This window comes from Rattus norvegicus, chromosome 10 (assembly GCF_036323735.1).
Source record: "Rattus norvegicus strain BN/NHsdMcwi chromosome 10, GRCr8, whole genome shotgun sequence".
NCBI lineage: Eukaryota > Metazoa > Chordata > Mammalia > Rodentia > Muridae > Rattus > Rattus norvegicus.
In genome coordinates this window covers 62,335,273-62,357,439 of record NC_086028.1, presented here as the reverse complement: position 1 = coordinate 62,357,439, position 22,167 = coordinate 62,335,273, and the positions used below count along the sequence as shown (strand labels likewise).

The 22,167-nt window shown below is 48.0% G+C and overlaps 1 protein-coding gene and 1 long non-coding RNA gene across 6 annotated transcripts in view; one reads left to right on the top strand and one right to left on the bottom strand.

Annotated features, from left to right (window-relative positions):
• Positions 1 to 379: 379 nt before the first annotated feature.
• The window catches only part of Slc6a4 (solute carrier family 6 member 4), a 34,373-nt gene continuing 12,585 nt past the window's right edge, over positions 380 to 22,167 (bottom strand). For all 5 annotated transcript variants that reach the window (XM_017597042.3, XM_008767950.4, XM_017597041.3 and 2 more), the window contains 13 exons: positions 21,095 to 21,544; positions 18,799 to 18,933; positions 18,443 to 18,662; positions 17,180 to 17,318; positions 15,941 to 16,075; positions 15,612 to 15,715; positions 14,266 to 14,393; positions 13,107 to 13,219; positions 12,378 to 12,509; positions 10,890 to 10,989; positions 9,212 to 9,312; positions 5,670 to 5,837; positions 380 to 1,104 (listed from right to left, as the gene is read on the bottom strand). In XM_017597042.3, the coding sequence (XP_017452531.1) occupies positions 1,030 to 1,104; positions 5,670 to 5,837; positions 9,212 to 9,312; positions 10,890 to 10,989; positions 12,378 to 12,509; positions 13,107 to 13,219; positions 14,266 to 14,393; positions 15,612 to 15,715; positions 15,941 to 16,075; positions 17,180 to 17,318; positions 18,443 to 18,662; positions 18,799 to 18,933; positions 21,095 to 21,437 (1,893 nt within the window). In that variant the 5' untranslated portion in view covers positions 21,438 to 21,544 and the 3' untranslated portion in view covers positions 380 to 1,029. Of the gene's footprint in view, positions 1,105 to 5,669; positions 5,838 to 9,211; positions 9,313 to 10,889; positions 10,990 to 12,377; positions 12,510 to 13,106; positions 13,220 to 14,265; positions 14,394 to 15,611; positions 15,716 to 15,940; positions 16,076 to 17,179; positions 17,319 to 18,442; positions 18,663 to 18,798; positions 18,934 to 21,094; positions 21,545 to 22,167 lie in introns of those variants that run through there.
• Positions 8,954 to 15,652, top strand: LOC134480827 (uncharacterized). Its single transcript, XR_010055690.1, has 2 exons — positions 8,954 to 9,396; positions 13,085 to 15,652. It is a non-coding gene; the product is annotated as an uncharacterized LOC134480827 (long non-coding RNA).

Below are 22,167 nucleotides of genomic sequence, written 5' to 3'. Positions count from 1 at the left end.
AGGGCATCAGATCTCATTACAGATGGTTGTTAGCCACCATGTGTGGTTGCTGGGAATTGAACTCAGGACCTCTGGAAGAGCAGTCAGTGCTCTTAACTGCTGAGCCATCTCTCCAGCCTGGAAAAAATGGTTAAAGAGTAAAGTCCAGTGTGGAGTCCCAGAACTTTAGAAATAGAGCTTACACTGGGGGTACCCAGCTGACTGGGGAAGTGGCATTGGGCCACAACCATCTGGAAAGCAGCGGCCATGGTGACTGATAGAATAGGCCAGGTTTGCCCATGGACCTTTCTCCTGAATGCTTAACAGGGAGGTGGGTGGTGGAGGAGACTGTGGAAAAGGAGAGGTTAACACTGTATGGCTTCTAATAACACGAACCCAATTGAGTAGGTAGAATCTGTTTAATGTAAGAAAAATTAGAGGCCATTTATACAGTTTGAAATGGACCTGGAGTATTGGGATCGAGGGCTCACAGACGATAATGGACAGACACAATAGCTCACACATATACACCATTTTTTCAGTGTAGCAATCCTTACACCTTCCCTCCTTAACCTCACAGCAGCACGTGGGTTACAGGGTTCTAGGAGATTCCAGCTATAGAATTCTATGCTACCGAGAAAATATATATGGCTAGCAAGACATCTCTGTTTTCTCTTAGGTGGTTTATGTATTCATGAACATTGAAGGCTTTAGAAGCTAACAGATGCGGGGTAGTATGATCTTACCAAAAACATGATACAGACTCTCACAGACCTAATTCTAAACCTGAAGCTAGCTGATGACTGGGTGGCGTTCATCCCTCCTTCCACTCCCTGACGTGTCCAAGAGGCCAGCTCAGTGGTGTCACCATCGAATGTGGTAGCATGTCTGAGAGTCCACGGAAAGAAGTGGTCGGAATCCACAAGAGTCTGGGCACCATAGTGGTTAGGACCGTGTCTTCATCAGGCTTGGCTTAGAGGGGAGGAGTCCAGTGGGGCTTTTCAGAGCTGAGAGAGGTGGCTGGGAAGAGGTGTCCTCTCCCAGGGTGTGTTACACAGCATTCATGCGGATGTCCCCACACGGGATTTCTGTGGGTGTTTCAGGAGTGATACTTTTAATAATGCGCTGTTGGGAAGAAAACACAGTGTTACAAAGTCTCGTTTGAAAAGATATTTCAACATTGATATTAAAGCGTTGAAGAATATTTCAATGATACCTCACAGTAAGTTGAAATAGCCTCACTGGCCTTTAAAAAAAGAAATTCCCAACTTCTAATATGGATGAAAATGGCAGAGAAGATAAGGACAAGCATCTGGTACAGGAAGAACATGATTATGACACGGAGGGGAATGATCCTTTGGCGGACCTTGCTGGCCACAGCATGACTGACTAAACAGACAGGCGTCCCAGAGCCACAGTGAGTTTGGGGAGCAGACAGATAGGATTTCAATCCTGCCTCTCAGCCATGGTGCCTGCCAGGTCCAAGAGCCACCGAAAGCCATCCCTCGCCACAGTGTAAACTATCATTAATTAGAAATATGACTTGAGGGGTTGGGGATTTAGCTCAGCGGTAGAGCACTTGCCTAGCAAGCGCAAGGCCCTGGGTTCGGTCCCCAGCTCCGAAAAAAAAGAAAAGAAATATGACTTGCAATTGGAACTAATCTTAAGTGGAGTTAGGATACACAGTAAGGCGCTCATCACAGTGTGTGGGAGAGGCAGGTGCAGTAAATGACATTGTAAAGAAGAGTGTTTGGCTTTGAACCCCCAACCCCTTCCTATGTGTCCTGCTGCTATGTGGATGTGGATTCCCAGGTTACCAGGATTAGACCTTATTTATAAATTTATTTTTTAAGATTTTATTTTTTATTGTATATGAGTACACTGTAGCTGCCTTCAGACACACCAGAAGAGGGCATTGGATCTCATTACAGATGGTTGTGAGCCACCATGTGGTTGCTGGGATTTGAACTCAGGACCTCAGGAAGAGCAATCGGTGCTCTTAACCACTGAGCCATCTCTCCAGCCTCAGGATTAGACCTTATTTAATTTTGGGTGTACATATGTATGGGTACATGTGAGCCAGTGCTTATGTGGACTTTTAGGGGTCTGTTTTCTACTGTGTAAGTTCCAACAATTTAACTTCTATAGCTTAGTGGTTAAGAGCCTTTTGCCTGCTGAAACATTTTTGCCAGCCCCCCAGGCTATTGAGCTAAGACTTTGCCATGGCCTTCGACAAGGCTATTTCTAATCTAAGCTACAGCTAATCTAAGATTGGAGCATCGAGGATGCCTTCGTAAGCCTGCGTTCATTAGAGACCATCTTCCATGACCTTTGTGTGGGTCACTAAGGCTTTCTGCAATGGTGAAACTGACCCCAACCTTGAGACTTCTAGGCTGTTAGCACACGGTATCTTCCCAAATTGAAGCAGTAAATAGAGCGTATTCTATATGCTGCAGATTTAGACACGCAGTCTCCAGCGTACAGCGGGCTACTATGACCTCTTTTCCTTTATGGCAAACCAGAAGTGATAATCCACTCAGTGGGTCAGTGTCATTTCCCTTGCTAGGGCCATTGCTCTCTCCTGATGCTGGGTAGTGGTACAAGCCAAGGCTCCCTGCCGGCCTGGCGGCCATGAGAATGACAGCACTGTCCTGTGTTGCTGTGCGGGCTGTGATGTTCAGGAAGCTATGCGTATCCACTAGATTTTTTTTACTTAATGACATTTTCAGCTCATAATGGGTTTATCAGGATCTAATCACATTATAAATCCAGGAGCATCTGGATAAGGCCAATTCCCAGCGGAGTTTAGACATTTACTTTGAAATTTACCTTTTCTTTTAGTCTTTGTTTTTGATTTTATATATGGAGCCTCCCCTCCTCCCAGTATGCCTCTGAATGTCACATCGGGTGATTAACAAGTATAACAAGTAACTACTGTAAAACTCCGAGTGAGCTAGGCACGGTGGCACATATCTTATACTGCCAGCATCGGGGTGGGGGACAAGAGGATCGCTGAAAGTTTAAGGCTGGTCTGGGTTACATAGGGAGACTTTGTTTTAGAATAAAATCCCCCCCCCAAAAAAAACCAAATGTCTGTTCTCTCAGGTAGCTGGGCGGGAGAGCATGACAGGCTTCACTGGTTTCATTGACAGGTACACACAAACAGTAAAGGCCTCTCTCAGAAGTCTTACATAAAGAATGGTGTTGGATTTTCCTTAACCCAGCATTCTCTAGGACTTCTACCCAGCAGTGTATGCCACTGTCCCTGCTCATGGGACCATCGATCCTGGGAACACGCTACTGTCCAAGGAGCACGTTCTACTGATGGGGAAGCCAAGGTCCGAGATGAGTCTCCCACAGCGGACTGGGGCCTCTCCTTAACATTCCTTGAGCTTTATCAACGGCTTCCTGGAAACCTACTGTCTCCCGGCCAGTAGCCTACAGAGCCTTTTGTCTCTCCTCTACTGCAGAGGGTCTGAGCTCAGTTACTTTACATCCTTCTGGGTGTCCTTTTCCTGTAAGTAACTGAAAATCTGCAAGAAAGACAACTAGGTTTTGAGGTACAGCCTGTGACATAATACTGATGTTTGTTAATCTAGAGTTCCCACCCCAACCCAAGCCTCTGGGTTTGAAGCAACAGAGAGGTGGTTGGATTTTTTTCAGCCACCATTGAAGGATAGTTCGGAGGAATGAATTTAGTGACTCTGGGCCTAAGAACGCGTTACAGTAAAGCAATCGTCCGGTCCTCTTTGGGAGGAAAGGTTGTGATAGGGTTGGCTTGGTTACGGTAGTTTGCAAGAGCTGAGTTTTCTTTACCATGAGTTTAGTTTTCCCACTTAAAAACAGAAGTGAATCCAGCTGTTCTCAGAAAAGGGCGTCTAACCGTCTCATGTCCTCTTGTGAAATGTCTGAGTGTGAAGCTGTGTTTACTAGCGTCACAGTCTTGTTCACCTGGGTTCTCAAAGGCCTCCTGGCTCTCTCCTGATGCCACCCTTTGAGCTCTTCCCCACCACACGGCAGTGGCAGAGAGCTGAGGCTCCTCGTGTGCGGTAAATACTCACTACAGTGGCAGACACACAACTGAGCAGGTAACATTTAAAACGTTTCCGTGCTACAGATCTGAAGAGACACTGCCATGAATCCTAGCTGCAGAACCGCTAACCAACCACTACGGCAGCATGGCATAAAAATTGCGCCTCTTCTGTCCCTAACCTTTGACACTGAGTTCCACAGTAGCCAATGGTCAGCTCAGAAGAGGGAACCTGCACCTAAAAACAATAAGGATACTTTAGCGTCAAAAGATCCGGAAAGTCCCTGTACTGTCATCGAATGAATGACCTTGTGAGGACCCATTCCCCACCCACCCGGGGTTCTTCTCTGTGAGAAGTATCTTCCATCCACACGGGAACGTCTCTGTGTATACAGCACTGCCCACCTGAGGCTCTAGGTCGCAAGCTGAGATGATCTATAGGCAGATGCTTAGCAAGATGTTTGGCAATATTTTTCAAATTGTTATTGTCTTAGTCAGGGTTTCTATTTCTGCACAAACATCAGGACCAAGAAACAAGCTGGGGAGGAAAGGGTTTATTCGGCTTACACATTCACATTGCTGTTCATCGCCAAAGGAAGCCAGGACTGGAACTCAAGCAGGTCAGGGAGCAGTAGCTGATGCAGAGGCCATGGAGGGATGTTACTTACTGGCTTGCTCAGCTTGCTCTTTTATACCTGTCCAGGGACGGCACCACCCACAATGGGCTGGGTCCTCCCTCCTTGATCACTAGTTGAGAAAATGCCCTACAGCTGGGTCTCACGGAGGCATTTCCTCAAGGAAGGCTCCTTTTCTGTGATAACTCCAGCTTGTGTCAAGTTGACACACAAAACCAGCCTGTACAGTACTTAAAAACCTATATAATATTCAGGCAGGAATAATCATTTCTTCTACTATGGGAGGAAATGGCTCTGATGGCATGAGCTACAACTTTGATATTCCAACTTTTGGGTAAATGACAGTTTTTGAACTTTTTAGCTCAAAATGTATTATGACATACTAATTTCGTGATGCTGTTCAAAACAGCACTTGACACATTGATGTTAGAAAAATGACCATGACACTAGACATAGGGGCCACACCTCTAATCCTAGCACTCAAGGCAGAGGCAGATGATTCTTTGAGGTGAGGGCCAGAATGGCCTTCAAAGCGAGTTCTGGGCTCACAGGATGGCATAATGGGTCTCTTTCTCAAAAACAACTGGCCATAAATCTTCTGAACGCTAGCCTTCATTTATCCATGCCCGAGATGTGCAGAATGTGGCCTGTGCCCAGGCAAGCAGCAGGCAAAGCTTAGGAAACCGCAGACAGCCCAGGCGGAGCACTGAAGCGCACCCAATCACTGAGACAGGGTCTCAGATAACCCAGGCTGGCCTCAGTCACAGTTCAGCAGAAATCCTGTATTTCTCATGTGCTGTGACACCAGGTTCAGCTCACCCTTGTCACTGTGCTTGTGAGTTAACCTTGTGATAAAGGGAGCCGTTCACTGTCTCCACCTTCAGTAAGGTAGAACCATTATGAATATATAAGAAGGGCCTTGTGGTGGATTTTATAAATACTTAATCTTTTTAATAACACACGATAAGAATTCTTTTCTTCCCAATTATCTTACTAAAGACACACACTTATTAGCTGGCACATACCTCCTTAAGTGTCCCCGGAGTGCTGATCAGCCGATAAATGATATAGGTAGGGATGCAGATGACGGACGACATCCCTATGCAGTAGCCCAAGACGATACTCCAGTGGGGATAGTTGTATTGGAAAAGCCGTAGCTGGGGTGGGCTCATCAGAAAACTGCAAATGATGAACTAAGACAAATTCCAAGAAACATTGAAAATCTTCAGAAGATCCATGTAGATTGAGAACAAACCCCAAAGACCAAATCTAAGAATCCACTGGGGTCTCACCCCACATCATGGAGCCCACTGTGGGAATTACAACATCTCTACAAATCCCCCCAAAGTCAGGGAGATGGAGCATCCCCCTCTGCCAAGAAGAGACTGGTACCCACTGGGGCTGGGTAGCAGACAGACAGCATGGGCAGCCTCTCTGTTTATCTCTTTGTTACCGTCCCTGAATTCAGTGGCTGCTTAAGATGAGATGGAAGGTGCCCTCGTTCTGGCAGAGACAAACTGGGGAGATCTCTGCTCTTAGGAATGTTCCTTCCCAGCTTTGCTCTGTCCTGGGCTCTGCAGTCAGGGGTTTCAATAAGAAAGGCTGTGTGGATGGCTCTCCACAGCGACAGTAAAGCAGCTTAACACACTTCACTTGAAAACCAATGAAATTTTTGATAAAAAAAAAAAATCCCAATCTCTTAACACCCCACTCAGCATTTTCTTATTTTCAGTTTAGTTTCCAGAGTGAGCGTAATGTGGAGTTTTGCCTAGGAACCACTGTGGAAATCAGTAATTGTCCTTAATTTTTGGTTAGTGCTTCATGGTCATAAAGAAGATACGAATGTAAATTATTCATGTAGTTAAACATCTATTTATATCTGTTTTTCCTTTGTCCACAGGTAATTAAATGGGGAATTGTTAACCACACATTCCTCTTCGGTAGCCCATGTCCAGGAGGAGGACTTTGAAACAGGAGTCCCATCAATCACAGACCTTTCTCCTAATGCAGGCGCCTCGTGAGGCTCCAGACCTGGCTGCTGAGGAGGGGACTTGGAACAGAAGCACAGAAGATCTGGTCGGGAGCTGTCCTTGCCAGAACTGGGCTATCAGGTAAGCGAACTCAGGTAAGCTTGTCAGGGCCCAAGCTCTCTTATTCAACAGCTCCCTCCTGAACCAAGCCTCACTCTCTTCTGGAGTATATTCTTTCCTTTCCTCCCTTCCTCCTCCCTCCCGTGTGTGTGTGTGTGTGTGTGTGTGTGTGTGTGTGTGTGTGTAGTTCAGTGGAGATGTGGAAGGTAGATTTGCCTCCTCTCAAAAAGTACTTGCTTTTGGAGGAGGGCAGTAAACTGAGCACAGCTGGATCGTGAGTGATGTAGCAGGCTCTACAAGAGTGTTGCTAGGTAAGAAAAGGAACTCATTGACCATGAGCCTCCAGAAATAAAAATCCCCAGGGCCTCAGGGTCCTGACAAGAATGAGGCAGACACCTTGTAAAAGGAAGTCAAAATATTTTAATGTGGTCTGTCAGAGAAAGGAGCTGACAGAGCCAGATGAGGGGAAGGCAAGTGAAGAGAGTCACAGGTTCAGGGATCAAGTCCATTGTCTGATAAAACGTTATGTATATGAATGTTTTGAATTAATTTAAACATTGCATTAAAGTAGTTCTTATCTTGAGAACTATCGTGCTTGGTCATCCTTAGGTTTTATTGTCCCTAGTGACTGGGTCACTTGCCCCACCTCTGTCTGGGCCTGGACACCCAGCTTCCTTGCTGGGTGGGGACTATTTAAGCACATAAGGCAGTAATCTAACATGCCTTCTTCCTCTGGAAAACAAATGAAAGGGTTTAAGTGGATTATCAAGAAGCATAGGTATTAATACAAGTTAATAACCTATTTATGTCAGGACCTTGACTTCTGGTCATGGTGAAACGAGAGACTCAGTCCAATCCTCTTAAAGTGAAACTTTGCGAGGTGTATGAGCACTTGCCTTCAACCCCAGCACCCCAGAGGCAGGGGATCAAAGTGAGCTTGGGCTAGCTCAGGTCTACATAGTGAGTTCTGGGCCAGCCAGGGCTACAGAGTGAGACCCCACATAAACAAGGGGGGGAAAAAAACGAAAGGAAAGAAGTCTTTGGATTTAAAGGAAACCAACAGACAGCATGTGGCACATACCTGTGGTCCCCACTACTTGAGAAGCTGGGGAGAGAGGAGCTCTTGGGCTAAGTTCAAAAAAAATAGTTTAGATTTGGGCTGAAAGCATCAAGCGAGTGATGAGTCACAAAGCAATACGAAACTATGGACCAGAACCTAAGAAAGTAAACAAGCCAGGGCCTACACCAGAGTCACCATGTCTAGAGTTCGTGCCCTCACAGGAGCCACCAGGCCCACTAGAGTCATTGGGCTGGGATGTTAGCTGCTCAGGGCAAATGTTGGTGAAAATTTCTGGAGTCTAAAGCAGTCTGGAAGGGCTCCTGAGAACAGAGACACATGTAATATCACAGAAGCAAACATAAGCAATTAGGCCATCATATAAAACTTAGTCCTGGGATATGTGTGGGGAGCTGGGCGGGGTGGCTGGAGGGAAGGTTCTGTCTCAAGGAAGTCAGAACACACACAAGGTTTGGAAAAGAAGGGACACCGTGTGCTAACGGCCTGAGACATCTGGGATGGCCCAGATACCCAATAAACTGAGAGGATTGATGGAATGGTCTAACCTGCATTTTTGGCTTTAAGGGGGGAAAAAAACACTTCCTGATACTCAGCTTTCTTTTTCTTTTGGTGTTTTGAAGCTGGGTTTTTCTGTGTAACCCTGGCTTCCTGGAACTTGATCTATAAACCAGGCTGACCCCAAACACAGAGCGCCTGCCTCTGCTTCCCGAGTGAGTGCTGGGATTAAAGGCGTGGGCCACCACTGCCCACTTGGCACTCAACTTTGCTATCCAGGTCCTTTGACAATAAATGAATTCTACTTTTGACTTGGACCTAAACTTGGGGACCTTTGTGTGTGCCCCCTTTAGGGTGAACATAGGACCCCTCTCAGGGCCTTCCTGGGCAATACATACAGTATGTTCTTCCTTGGTCTTGAATAGTTGCGTTACTTGATTTTAATGATCCTAAGCCTTAATGACAATAATGCCTGTGATACCAGCACTTGAGAGGCCAGCCTGGGCTACATATAGAGTTCCAGGACAACTCAATCAACTTATGAAGACTATCTTAAAAAAAAATCCCTCCCCACCACCTTGCAGAATTATAAAGATTAAGAGATTGATAGGTGTAAGTTTGGCATAAAGTCAGCTGTGGCATTTGCCGCTCTGTAAATGATCATTAGCATTGATATTAGTAGGGAATACTACACAGTCAGAGACAGGTGAGCAGAGGTGGGCACAGTGCTGGGAGGCCCCCAACACAGGGGCTTCTTGGAGTACTGGTTTATTGTTGTCTCTTGGCATGATTTTGTCTGAATAGTCGTGCTGGGTTTGTGGAGCTCTCTGAGACGCACACCTCCTGACAGCACTCTTTTCTTATAAACAGCTCGAGCAACAAGGCAGGCATGACAGCTACTCACCAGGAGAAACAGAGGGCTGATGGCCACCCAGCAGATCCTCCAAAACCATCCCGGGCTGAAGCCCAGCATCTCCTTCACATCGCTGCAGAACTGAGTGATTCCTGGAATTACCCAAAGGACAAGTTGACAGGGCAGGGTCAACACTGGCGATGGCATGACCAGAGTGGGGGCTCCTCCCTGAGCCGGTGAGGGTCACTTAGGTACTTCTCTACTTGAGGGGCTCAAGCAGCGGGACATCCCAAAACTGAATTTTTATAGCAAGCAAAGCTCTTTCTACACAGCAGGAAAGTTGATAAGTGTCTAGGGACCAAGTCCTCGATTGCCCACAATTCCCTTCTCAGATCTCAGCCTGGGTTTGACTACTGTAGGAGGAAAGTAATCTTATTTAGGAATGGTGAGCCTGCATGGCAGAAACCAATTAGGACTATCCACTGGCAATTTTCAAGGGAGGTTTGGTTTTGGTTTAAGATTTTTATGTTTGAGTGTTTTACCTACAGAAGGTGTTGGGTCCCCTGGAACTGGCATCATAGCCACTTGTTACCTACTATGTGGGTGCTGTGAATCAAACCCAGGCCCTCGGGGATAGCAGACGGGGCTCTTAACTGCTGAGCTGTCTTTCTCAGCCCTTGAGGGAAAATGTTTAACCACAGCATTGCTCATGCGTGGGCCAGATCAAGATCTCGGTCCTTCTGTAAAAGGTTACTGGCACTAATGTGAGGACACCCACTGACAGGTGAGCCCTGAGAACTGAGAGTACGCCCAGCTGCTTCTTCAGAGTTCTGTGGTTCCTGGGGCTGGGTTATAGGGACTTTGAACTCTGTCCTCTGAATTGCTGGGGAAGTAAAAATAATGTCTTTCTTTTTTAAATTGGCTTCTGAATCCAGTTCCCAGAACCCACAAGAGGCGACTCACAATCTCCTATATGTCCAGCTTCAGGGAATCAATGCTCTCCTCTGGCCTCTGCAGGTGGCTACACACACACACACACACACACACACACACACACACACACACGGTTAAACTCTTTAGTTCATGTACTCTCCCCCTCTTCCTTCCCAGCGTACATAATGGTTGCCATGGCAAAGCAATCGATCGTAGAAATTGGGAAGCAATTGCATTTCCAAGTGAGATCTTTGCTTCTTCAGTGTACAGATGCATCTCTCAGTGGCCTGCCTGTGCCCTCTGCTCTGCTACCCCAAGTCAGGGCCCATGGAACCCCTGCCAAGAGCTCTCAGCTCACTTCCTGCACCTCCTCTCCCCCTTGTCAAAGTCCATCCCAGGACAGGAGGGGAGGGTCTGGGGACTCACCACTGCAGAGACAGAACAGTCTTGCTTGTAGAAGAGAGGAGCCTAAGCTCTGTCTTGGTGCTCTGGAAGGGGTCTCTCTTGAGAAATGTGAATTTGGGGTGCCCTCACACTAATGCAACAAACAGCAGGTCTTAGGCCACCACTGTGGGTGAACTGGCTGACTAGATGATGCTTTCCCTGATGGGTGTGGCATCTGTGGTACAGTGCAGAGGAAAGGGTGGTGCATGGCAAAGAAGGCCCTCAGCTGAGATTATCTTCCAGACCTGGCAGGAGATCACACTTGGTCAACTGCCCCTTCCTGTCCACTGATGAAATTAATGCCTGTCTCCCACGTAGACAGAGGACAAGGTAGAAAGAAGGGACTTCTTACCATAGAACCAAGACACGGCGACGGCCTCGATGAGGGCCACGGTGAGCACTGCTGGCCCCGTGGCATACTCCTCCAGCAGAGTCACCACGTATGCCCCTCCCTGGGAACAAGGGCACAGATGTGGTAATGGTCTTCTAGTATTTTTTTTCTTTTTTTTCGGAGCTGGGGACCGAACCCAGGGCCTTGCGGTTGCTAGGCAAGTGCTCTACCACTGAGCCAAATCCCCAACCCCTAGGTAACGGTCTTCTGAGGTGAAGCCTCATTACAGAGACCTGCAGAAGCCTCTGACTATGGGGTCAGACTGGGTAGTCCTCACTCTAGACTCTGAGCACTCCAGGGCCTGTCTTGTGGAGCGGCCTTTGAATGTGTACCCATCTGACCACCCCACCCTGTGGAGCACATTTTCTTGTAGATGGTGCTAAGAACAGAACCTGCAGCCTGGGGCATGCTCCCGGCCCCGTCACTTGCCCTTGTTTTCTCCACTACACTGTAAGAGACAAACTCTAAGGACCCACTATACCCACTATGAGTTTACTGAACACTTCCTGTCTATTCAATCTTGGAGAACACATAACTGTAAAGACTGAATCTGAAAGCTGGGCATGGTGGCACACACCTTTAATCTCAGCACTCAGGAGGCAGAGGCAGCCTGATCTCTGTAAATTCCAAGCTAGCCTAACCTAGTCCACATAGTGAGAGCCTGTCTCAAAAAGGGGGTGGGGCACCGGACACCCCAGCACTTTAGTCACTGTTCTGTTCCTGCCACTCTAACCCTGACCTCTGGCACCTACACAGCCCCAACCCACTGTGGTAAAGCACTGGAGTCATTGAGGCCATAGCTTGAAGAGGTGTCCCTATCGGTAAAATCTGTCTTGAGCCAGGAGGACACAAGCCCGCCATGTCACCCTATCTGATATACACTTTACTGTATTTGCCTTGGCTACTAACTGAAGAGACAGGGAGGGGAGGAGGGAGTTCACAGGAGAGGGTCTGGCTTCTTTACACCTCAAGCTCTGAAGGAGACGACGTGGCATAGAAGTTACACATAAGACACCAGCCCGTGTAGATCAGGACATGAAGGCAAAGTACCCATAAAAGCACCTCTCAAAGGTGCAAAGGGCTGGAAATGCAAATCCCAACTTCTCTCCAGGTACTTTTGCCAAGCCTGAAATACAGTTGGATCTGTTGTAAAATGCTAAGCCTCCTGATGTCATGCACAGATTCCCCAGCAGACACTGCCAGAAATATCTCTTCTCCTTGGTGGCAAACTTTTTAATGCTGAAAATTGAACCCAGGGCCTCACCTAAGCAAGGCAAACAACCTCACACTACACCACGTCCTCAGCCCATAAGCTTTTTATCAGTGCCTGCAACACTTGTAGGCCCCCAAGTGAGGGAGGACACTGTGGAAGTGGAAGGAAAGGACCCACTCTTGTGGAGCACTAGTGACTAGCGGAGGCCACTTGGAGCCAAAGGCCCTGGTACTCACTGACGTCAGTGTGAGCAGGGATCCCAAGACGCACGTGATGACCACGATGAGCACGAACCATTCCCTGCGCTTGGCCCAGATGTGAGGGAACTCATCCAGCACAGCTGTGATCACACCTTCCAGGCCTGCGAACTGAAAGATGCATGCAGATAGTCACAGTGGAGTCTTGGGACAGGCCCATGCCTTAAGGACTGGGAACAGGAAGAGAGATAAGACTACCCAGTGAGCCCTCAAGCTGATTAAGACTAGCTCGCCCACTCCCTGGCCCAGGAACAGGGCTAGAAGCGTATTTCCATCTGATAGCATTATCAGAACCCATCACTTACAACGTGCAGGCAAGAAAATACAGTGCACACAGCTTCGGCTCTTGGATATTGGTTGCCCCAAGGCCAGTTAAAAATGCCAATACCCTCCCTACACCAATAAGGCAAGCCTCCAAGCTGGCAATTGTGGCGTTGGAAGGAGAACATAAGGACTTTAAATATACTGAGCCTTTGTGCCAGGTACTTTCCCTACTTTGTGCACTGGTAACTCTCTAGTGTGCCCAGTGCAAAGGTACCATTGCTTAGGACTGGACAGGGGGACAGAATGGGGAGGAAGAATAGGAGAGGAGAGGGAATTACCTGGGGGTAGCAACCAGTTCCATGGGAGGGTTTGGTAGGGAAGTGAATCTCCTCACACCTTCCCCTTTCCTCTCTCCCTCCCAGACCCTCTTCTGCCTCCACTCACCGTGCTGTCCAATCCCAGCGTGATTAACATGAGGAAGAAGATGATGGCAAAGAACGTGGATGCTGGCATGTTGGCTATTGCCTCTGCATACGTGATGAAGAGGAGGCTGGGGCCTGAAACACGGGGAGAGAGGAGGCGGCTGAGACCCATCCCACAGCAGACTGGATCTCAGTCAGTTCACAGTTCGCATCGCATCAGGTCAGGCTCTGTCAGCGCCAAATGCTGCTTCATTCACCATATCGCACATTCCGAAAAGCCAGAGGGGAGATTATCCACCTTGAAAATGGCGTCTTCAGCTTGGGGGCACAGGGTAGACGTAAGGCAGCGACTACACAGGCCCAGGGGCTCCACTCGAGGCGATGCTGTGTGGCCGTCAGGGTCAGGCCTGCTGTTTCTAAAGTGCCCAGTGACATCCTCAGCTCAGATTAGCAGGAAGTGTAGTAAGAACAGCCTGCTATTTTTTATGTCACATTTGGGGTCCTCTGGACAGATCTCCAGCACCTGAACACCAAGTGCCTACCACTGACCTACATCCCCGGCCCTGAAAGTCCTTTTGACAGTGTGACAAGTCCTCAGCCCCTCGCTGGCTGACATAGGGATGCTGTCATTTGGACAAAGCGCTACATCAGGCCAAAATGAAAATACTTCTCTAGACCACGGGACTCTATGTACTTGGTCTCATTGTTTAATATCTGTTACATGATTTCCCATGAAAACCCCAAGCAACATGACATCAGTAGTTATCTGCCTACTAGACCGAATCCCACCACAAGTGCCTAACCCTACCACACCCTTCATATTTTTAAGCCATGTATTGAGGGCCCCAGCACTGGGCACCAAGACAACCGAATGCATGGGTGGATTGAGCTTACCAAGGCCTTCAAATCTTTGAAAACTTAAAAGAACAGTTGAAAGTTTAGCTATTCAAGAGCTGGAGAGATGGCTCAGTGGTTAAGAGCACCCGACTGCTCTTCCAGAGGTCCTGAGTTCAATTCCCAGCAACCACATGGTGGCTCACAACCATCTGTAATGAGATCCGATGCCCTCTTCTGGTGTGTCTGAAGACAGCTACAATGTACTACTCATATACATAAAGTAAATACATCTTTTTTAAAAAGAGTAAAAGTCCCAGTCCTGTGAACAGATCTCCTGGTCCTACCTGCGTCTTTGGCCACCTCTGACACATCTTCATTCCTCATCTCCGCCATGTAGCCAAGCACCGTGAAGATGACGAAGCCAGAGACGAAGCTTGTCATGCAGTTCACCACACTGGTCACCAGGGCATCTCTGCAGTGGGAACCCAGACACGGCCATAAGCCAGTTACAGGAGCACATTCCTATAATCCCATCCCTTGGAAGGCTGAGTGAGGCAGGAGGATTGTGAGTTCAAGGCTCAGGATGAACTGTAGAGCTAGGTGGGAAAGGGGACCTGAACACACACACACACACACACACACACACACCCCACTCTGAAGTAGAGAGGCACTGCCCTGGAGCCTGGTCTTAACTGGAAGGCTCCAGGAAGGGGCTTTGACCTCACATCTGTAAAACTGAAAGTTTAATATTATCTTTAAATAAAACCATAAGTCTGCCAAGGAGAAACATTGATGGTTTTAAACCTTCCTTAGATAGCTTTAGCTGGTATCCCAACACAAGGCCACATTCCTTGGGGTGAGTCCACCCCCATCTTTAGAAATAATTTCATAGTTCTCTTTCTTTTTTTTTTTTTTTCTTTTCTTTTTTTCGGAGCTGGGGACCGAACCCAGGGCCATGCGCTTGCTAGGCAAGTACTCTACCACTGAGCTAAATCCCCAACCCCCGTAGTTATCTTTCTAATAGTACAAACAGACCACTGGGCCTTGCCACCAGTACAAGAAGATTTACCGTCTAAAGCTGCAAGTGACACCCAAGCCATCACAGGAGCGATGCTACTGTTTGGTTGAAATATCGAAGCATGACTCCACCACAATCGTGACATTGTTTTGTAAGCTAAAATAGTTCAGTCCATAGACTTTTTGTGCATACATAAATAATCTGTTTAGTTTTTCACTGTGAAGTAACTAGTGTATGCTGCATTTTTTGTAACCTTGCTATAACATGCCCTTGTCTTGTTTGAAGCAGGATCTCACATGACCTGTTCAAGGCAACGGTGAACTCAGTATGTAGTTGAGAGTGGCCTTGAATGCCTCACTCTTCAGTCTCCACCTCCCAAGTGCCGGGACTATGGGGATGTACCTCCCAACCCCAAGTAAGAATATACATAATCTATATCAGAAAATGGAAGTGTCTTGGAGACTCCTGACCTCTGACCTCTGAGTAGCCCAGGTCAAGTCAGTTCCTGAATGGGCACTACGTCATGGATGAATGGCCAGGAGTTTGTGACACCCCTTTAGGGGCAGTACTCTGGTGGTGTGGGGACAGACAGGTTTGAGATCATCGTCTTCCTTGAACTGTCTTGTCTGTTCATCCATTCCCGATCTTTGCTCGGTAACCCCACATACTCACTGGTAACAGTTGTTGTTGAACTTGTTGTAGCTAGCAAAAGCCAGGAGAACCCCAAAGCCCGGGCCAAGAGAGAAGAAGATCTGAGCGGCGGCATCTACCCACACCTGGAACACAGCAGGGAGGGCACCGGGTGAGGATGGGACACGGCTGCTGCCAGCACAACATCGGCGGCATTCAGCGGCCTCAAGATGCTGCATTCTTCATGCTTTTATTTATGATCAGAAGGATTGTTACGCACTCGTACATTAAATTTGAGTTGGCCCTAGTATACTATTTGAAAGAGAATTGGCTTTATCTAGTAAAAGTCAAACGAGTCTCTCATATCTCACCCCTGTCTCCAAGAGTTTCTGCCAGTTGGGTTTCAAGTAGAAGACGACCCCTCTCCAGGCTCCAGGAAGGGTGGCCCCCCTCACCAGCAGGACAGAGAGGACAATGTATGGGAAGGTGGCTGTCACCCACACCACCTGGAATGAAGGAGAACAGAAACACACGTTACTGCCATACTGTCCCAGGAACAGCAAAGAAAGGAGACAGGCGGTGGCGGTGGTGCAGTGTCTTTTACTACTGAAGACCTCTGAGAACAGGGGTCTACTTCTTGTCACTTTAGGAGGCAACAGAGCCTGGTCTTCAAGCTCGAGGCTGAGTGTGACATAATTCTGCCACTTGAAAAGCTGAGGCAGGAGGATTCCTATGAATTCATGGCCAGTATGGGCTGCATAGGGAGTTGCTATTTGATTAGCCAGTGTAGAAAAGTTTTGGCTATGGCTCATGACTAGTTTTCAGTAAATAGTAAATTATGGCCAATATTAGCAACTGTGAGTATACTACTAGGTAAAAGAATTTTGAAAAAGATATATAATGCATATAAATGTATACATATCACATAGTATATAATATAGAGAGAACATATATAATATAGAGAACATATATATAATATACAGGAAGAACATATTTTATATACATGTTCCCTCTGTATATTATATATATACATATATATATACATATATATATATAACTTGTATGTGTGCATGCATTTATGTGCAGAATGTGCAGACCAGAGGTTGACACTGGAGATCTTCCTCAGTTGGTCTTTGCCCGACTTTCTGAGCTCTCCCTGATTTAGACGGACAGGCCAGCAAGCCCAGGCATCCTCCTATCTCTGCCTCCCGCCCCGGTGCTGGAGCTGCAGCCATACACTCATGCTAAGCTGCCCTCAGCCTTTTACATGAGTAGAGGTGACCCGCACCCAGTCTTCATGCGTCTGTGGCAAGAACCTCACCTACTGAGCCACCTCTCCGACCCCTCTATGTTTTTAAATAGAATTATAAAAGGCTGCACACTGTTCCTTCATTTACTTAGATCCACTTACATGGAAATGATACTGGTTAATTTCTAGAACCTTCTAACAGATGTGATGAAGAAAAGTGTCGCAGGATGAACATGCTTGGTGTTAGGGAAGCTGATGTTTTTCTGCTTAAAAGCCGTCCAGGGTAATGGTCTTGAGTTTTGCGACAGTGTGGGGCCCTGGGACTGTATGGTCCAGAACAAGCTGCTGAGTCCTCGCTCACCTTGCCAGATGTTTTGACGCCTTTCCAGATGCTAAAGTAGATTACGGTGAAGATGAGCACGATGCAGAGAGTCAGCTGCCAGCTGATGGTGCCCAGGTCCTGGAGTCCCTTAGACTGGTGGATCTGCAGGACATGGCGCCTGCAGTGACAGAGAAGTGCCTCTGAGAGAGTCACCTGAGCACGAAATTGGGATACCTCTAGAGAACAATGGACACCACCAGGAGGCTGGAATGGGCCTCGCTCATCCTGAAAGAAGGAGGGGCGCATTGACCGGATGGCCCTCAGAGGAGCATCCAGTCCAAAGCCAGACCTCTTGCCTCTCCCCTCCCACCGTCTAGAATGAGAAACTTTCATCCAACATGACCAGCTTCCCAGTACACGGAAATTTTTGTGTAGGCAATGAGTCCTTCTACACTCTAAATTAACTCTGTATTTGGGCTACTATTGCCTACCATTCACATACTAGAACAACAACTGCCTAGCACGTGAGGACCCCAGAATGAATCCTTAACACCCTAAGAAAAAAAGGACCCCACATTCCTCACGCATCTTCTGAAGGACAGACCCCGCTTATAAAGCCAATACACCAAATCGGAAATAAGTTTTGAACAACTGAAGCAATCGGGTGTTTTGCCTCCATGGCAACTGGCTGGAGGAGGAGACACCAGCAGGAAGGCTATTCCCTCCGATGCAGGGATGTTTTGACTCCATTTGGGTCAGTGTGGACATGGTAGAGCAGTTTGGCCTGTCGAGTTGGGAGAACAGAGACAAAGGCCAGGTAATGGAGCACTTGGGATAGAGTTCCAACTCCAAATCCTGCGGGGAGTGAGGCCGCCATCCCCATATTCACGTTTGCTCCCCAATCTTTGACAGTTTCACCTCTCAGAAATCTGCCAGGAGGCAGGGAAGGGCTCACAAGATCCCTCCCATCCCTGAAGATTCATCAGCAGTCAATGTTTCCTCAGCGGTGTAGCACTGGGTGCTACCTGTGATCCTGAAAGCCCTCTTTAAATGCGTGTGTCTCAAAAAAGAATAAAGGAAAACATGGCCATAGAGGGGGAGCCGGTCAAGAAGAGTAAGGGAGGATGGGTGAGAGACTCCAAGCTGAAAACATGATCTATATCAACGAGTGTTGTTATGGAGCCTGGTGTGTACAATTCATGTATGCTAATGAAACACGTTTTTAAAACCTGCCAAGAGAGAGTTGAAGAGGTTTTGGCCTCTAAGGTGCCAGGCTGCCCCGCCTCCTTCGCATGTACTTACAAGTAGAACTCCTCAGCGGGGGACGTGGAATGCAGCGTCCAGGTGATGTTGTCCTGGGCGAAGTAGTTGGTGCAGTTGCCAGTGTTCCAGGAGTTCGTGCAGCTAGTCCAGGGCAGCCGGTCCGTGAGGGAGGAGATGAGGTAGTAGAGCGCCCAGGCTATGATGGTGTTGTAGTAGGAGGCGATGTAAAAGGCGATGATGCAGATGGCGTAACCAATGCCTGGACAGAGATGAGAAAGGCCGAGTTCGCACCCGAAGGCTGCTCAGACCCATAAAGCCCAAGAGGTTAAAGTCCCAGGTCCCAGCCATTTATGGAAGTGTCTTGTCCAGCAAGCTCCCTCCCACCCTCCAGTTACCTTTGAAAATCGGGCAGATCTTCCTCCATATGGAAATGCACCCGTTTCGGTGGTACTGGCCCAGTGCGAGCTCCATGTAAAAGAGCGGGATCCCCCCGAAAATGGCCATGATGGTATAAGGGAGGAGGAAGGCCCCTGTGGCAAAAGGGAGACGGTTTTACCTCCTGCCCACATCTGTCCGCAAACGGCCCATGGATGTGGAGCTCACAGTAGGCTGCCCTGGTCTCAGTGCTTTGTGAGAGTGGATCGTAGACAAAAATTCCCTGGTACTGCCACGTCACGTGTTGACCCACTGTCTGAGCTGGTCAGCAGGATCATTGTGAATGTGGAATCACCCTGGAAAGGCGTCTCCATGAGGAAGTCTCGATAGGATTGGCCTGTGAGAGGCTAGGAAGCCCTGCCCTGAATGTGGGCAACACTACTTCATGGGTTGGGCCCTGGACTGAATGAAAAGGAGGTGCTTAGCTGAGTCACTATGCACGCATGCGCACGATTAGCTGCTTCAAGTTCTTGCCTTCTAGAACTTTCCGCAGTGAAGGACTGAAACCTGGCACCGTGAGCCAAATAAACTCTCTCTCTTTAAGCAGTTTTTCACTGAAGCAAAAAGAAACCAGACTAAGATACCATCTTGGGAGCAAAGCAAAGCAAAAAAAAGACAAGCTAAACTTGCGATACAGAAAAGAGGAGCCTGAGACAGTAACAGAAACAGGCCAGGCTGAGAGTCAACAGTCATAGCCCACAGTCACTGGTTTCCCTAAGAACTGACCTCCAGATCCAAGGGTCCACCCCCGGCCTCATGAAGATGTTCCAGTGTGGAACAATGTTGACCTGTCTGAGGATGCACACAGATGGGGTCTCTAACTCAAGGAACCGGATCCTCCCTCATCTGTTTTACCTATGACTCCAGACCCTTGACCACTGATATTTTTGACCTGCATGTCTGTAATTCCACTGGGCCAGAGTAGTTTCTCACAAGCCATTGTTGTTTGAGTGTAAGGCTGAAGATGGTAATTTCCACAGGACACGACTGCTTACCTGCTGCTTAAGTTTTAGCCCAAAGGGTGAGTCAGATGTGAGATCCCTCTGGTAACTTTCCTGCCTTTAGAATGTTGCATCCCTAAAAACCCGATACCAGTGCGACTCAGAAATGTCGGTGTAATTAGTCGCTTTGAACAAATCTGGCTAGAGAATCAAACCAGTGCTGGATTTTAATGATGGACCTCAACTCATGAAAAGGATTTACCTGACTGGCTATATGGTAGGAAATGACACCAGTGACCCTCACAAGGTTAAAGGTCCTGACAAGCAGGAAGTAAGGAGAATGTGACTTCCATTCCTAGGCAAGGGATCTCCATGGCCCGAGGAACTTCCCTTTCCCTTTGTAGCTACAGAGCAGCCATTAGGAGAAGAAACTTTGTGTTAAGTCAGGAAAGTCTGGCTGACATAAATGAATTACCACCCAGACCTCACTGTAGTTACCTCTCAAACAGCTTGTCAAAATAAACGTCTACTGATTTGATACCCATTTCTTCTTGCCCAGTGTCCACACAGTACCTACTTCACCTGTGTCCCCACATCTGCTGTCTGTTCTCTCCCAGGCTGCCCAGCTCCTACCTACGATCAACAAGGTAACTACTGTAAAACAGCCAGGGGATTGCTAGGATGCATGAGACAAGGCAGCTACAACACCAGAGAGAGATTTAAATGTATCTGTGCACGCTTTGGGGTTGGCAATAATGTTACACTGGGCCTGGGCTCAGCTTTGATCTCATTAAGTCTGATAACCCAAGACTTTGGACCCAGACTAGTGCCATTCTCTGACCTTACATAGGTTCAAAGGCCTAGCAGGGTCTGGAGCCTTAAGAGCCACCTCCCAATGTTTCTTCCCGCAGGCAGGCCCGATAACTCCAGACTCTCCTGCCCAGCAAGAGGGGAAAACTTCAGCACAGTGTGGCAAGTGTCCTCTTGCTTCTAACTCACAAACAGAAGCTTGAGTACACACAGCAAGAAGGAAAGCCCTCCAACAAAGGAAGCGCAAACAATGCTAACCCGAGGGCACGCGTGGGAGAGCTCAGGTCCAGCTTCACAACCTTTACAGCCTAAAAGCCTCACTACAGGCTACCTTAGGCTTTTTGCTGACTGGAGATTTCTGGAGATTTGGCTAGCATGAAAGCTTAGTTTCCCTGGTTAGACTCCCGTCAGTTACACAGGACAGTGAAGATATGACTTGTGGCCTCCCACAAGGGTCTAGCCCACCCCTGGGTCCCAGGCTCTGCTGGTGGCCAGCGGCACTAACCTCCGCCATTCTGGTAGCATATGTAAGGAAACCGCCAGATGTTGCCCAGGTCCACGGCATAGCCAATGACGGACAGGAGGAAATCCATCTTCTTGCCCCAGGTCTCCCGCTCCCCTTGGCGAATCTCAGCCACCAGGGTGGTGGTGGCAGCTGGGATCGAGTGTGAAGCTTCGTCCCCTGCACTTGTGCTGGGGACTGCAGAGTACCCATTGGATATTTGGCTAGGCTCTGCCCTGTCCGCTGTGGTGGGGACACCCTTCTGTAGAACACCATTTTCTTGACAGTCCTCTCTGTCCTTACACTCTGACAGCACTTTCTGAGAATTCAAGGGTGTGGTCTCCATGCTGCTGGTCAGTAAGTGATGCGGATTCCCATCTGCCGAGGACCCAGGCTAGCTCTTGGTTCTTGGTTTGAATCTCCTCTCGGGTTATGGGGACAAGACGGAAAGCTCTGTTGAGAAAAGCGTACAGAGAAGGGGGAGGGGAAAGGAGATGAAAGACATTTGTGGCATTCATCATTCAGGTTTTTATTTTGTGTTTGTTTGTTTTAAGACGAGGTCTTGATCTGTAGCCCAGGTTGGCCTTGAATTTTTCAGCAGGCCTCCTCTCCCGGCTTCCTGGGTGCTGGGATTCCAGGCACAAAAGCATCCCAACAGCTCCATTATATAGTTTAAACGTCCTTAGATGACAGGATTACAAATGCTCTAATCTATAAACCAGCCCATTTGCTCAGAGTCAATAAAATTAACTAAACTTTTCAACAAATGGAGGGGGCCAAATCACCACCAAGTAATCTGAAAAGGAAACAAAACAAAAATAGCAAATCACTAAGACTGTGCACAGCCTTTACTTAAGGACCAGCACTTGTGTCATTTGGAGGACACAAATGCCCCCTGTAGTTTATCAGTAACCCAGAGGAATGTCAGGAGAGCTTCCCTGCAGAGCCAGCGAGTCCTAGATATCATGCCTGCAAACAGCAACACGGCCATGCCTTCTGCCTACCAGCCAGAAGAGACAGTCCCTTCCATCACTTAAAAGGAGCACTGAGGTGGCCTAAAGAGGAAGATAGAGGCA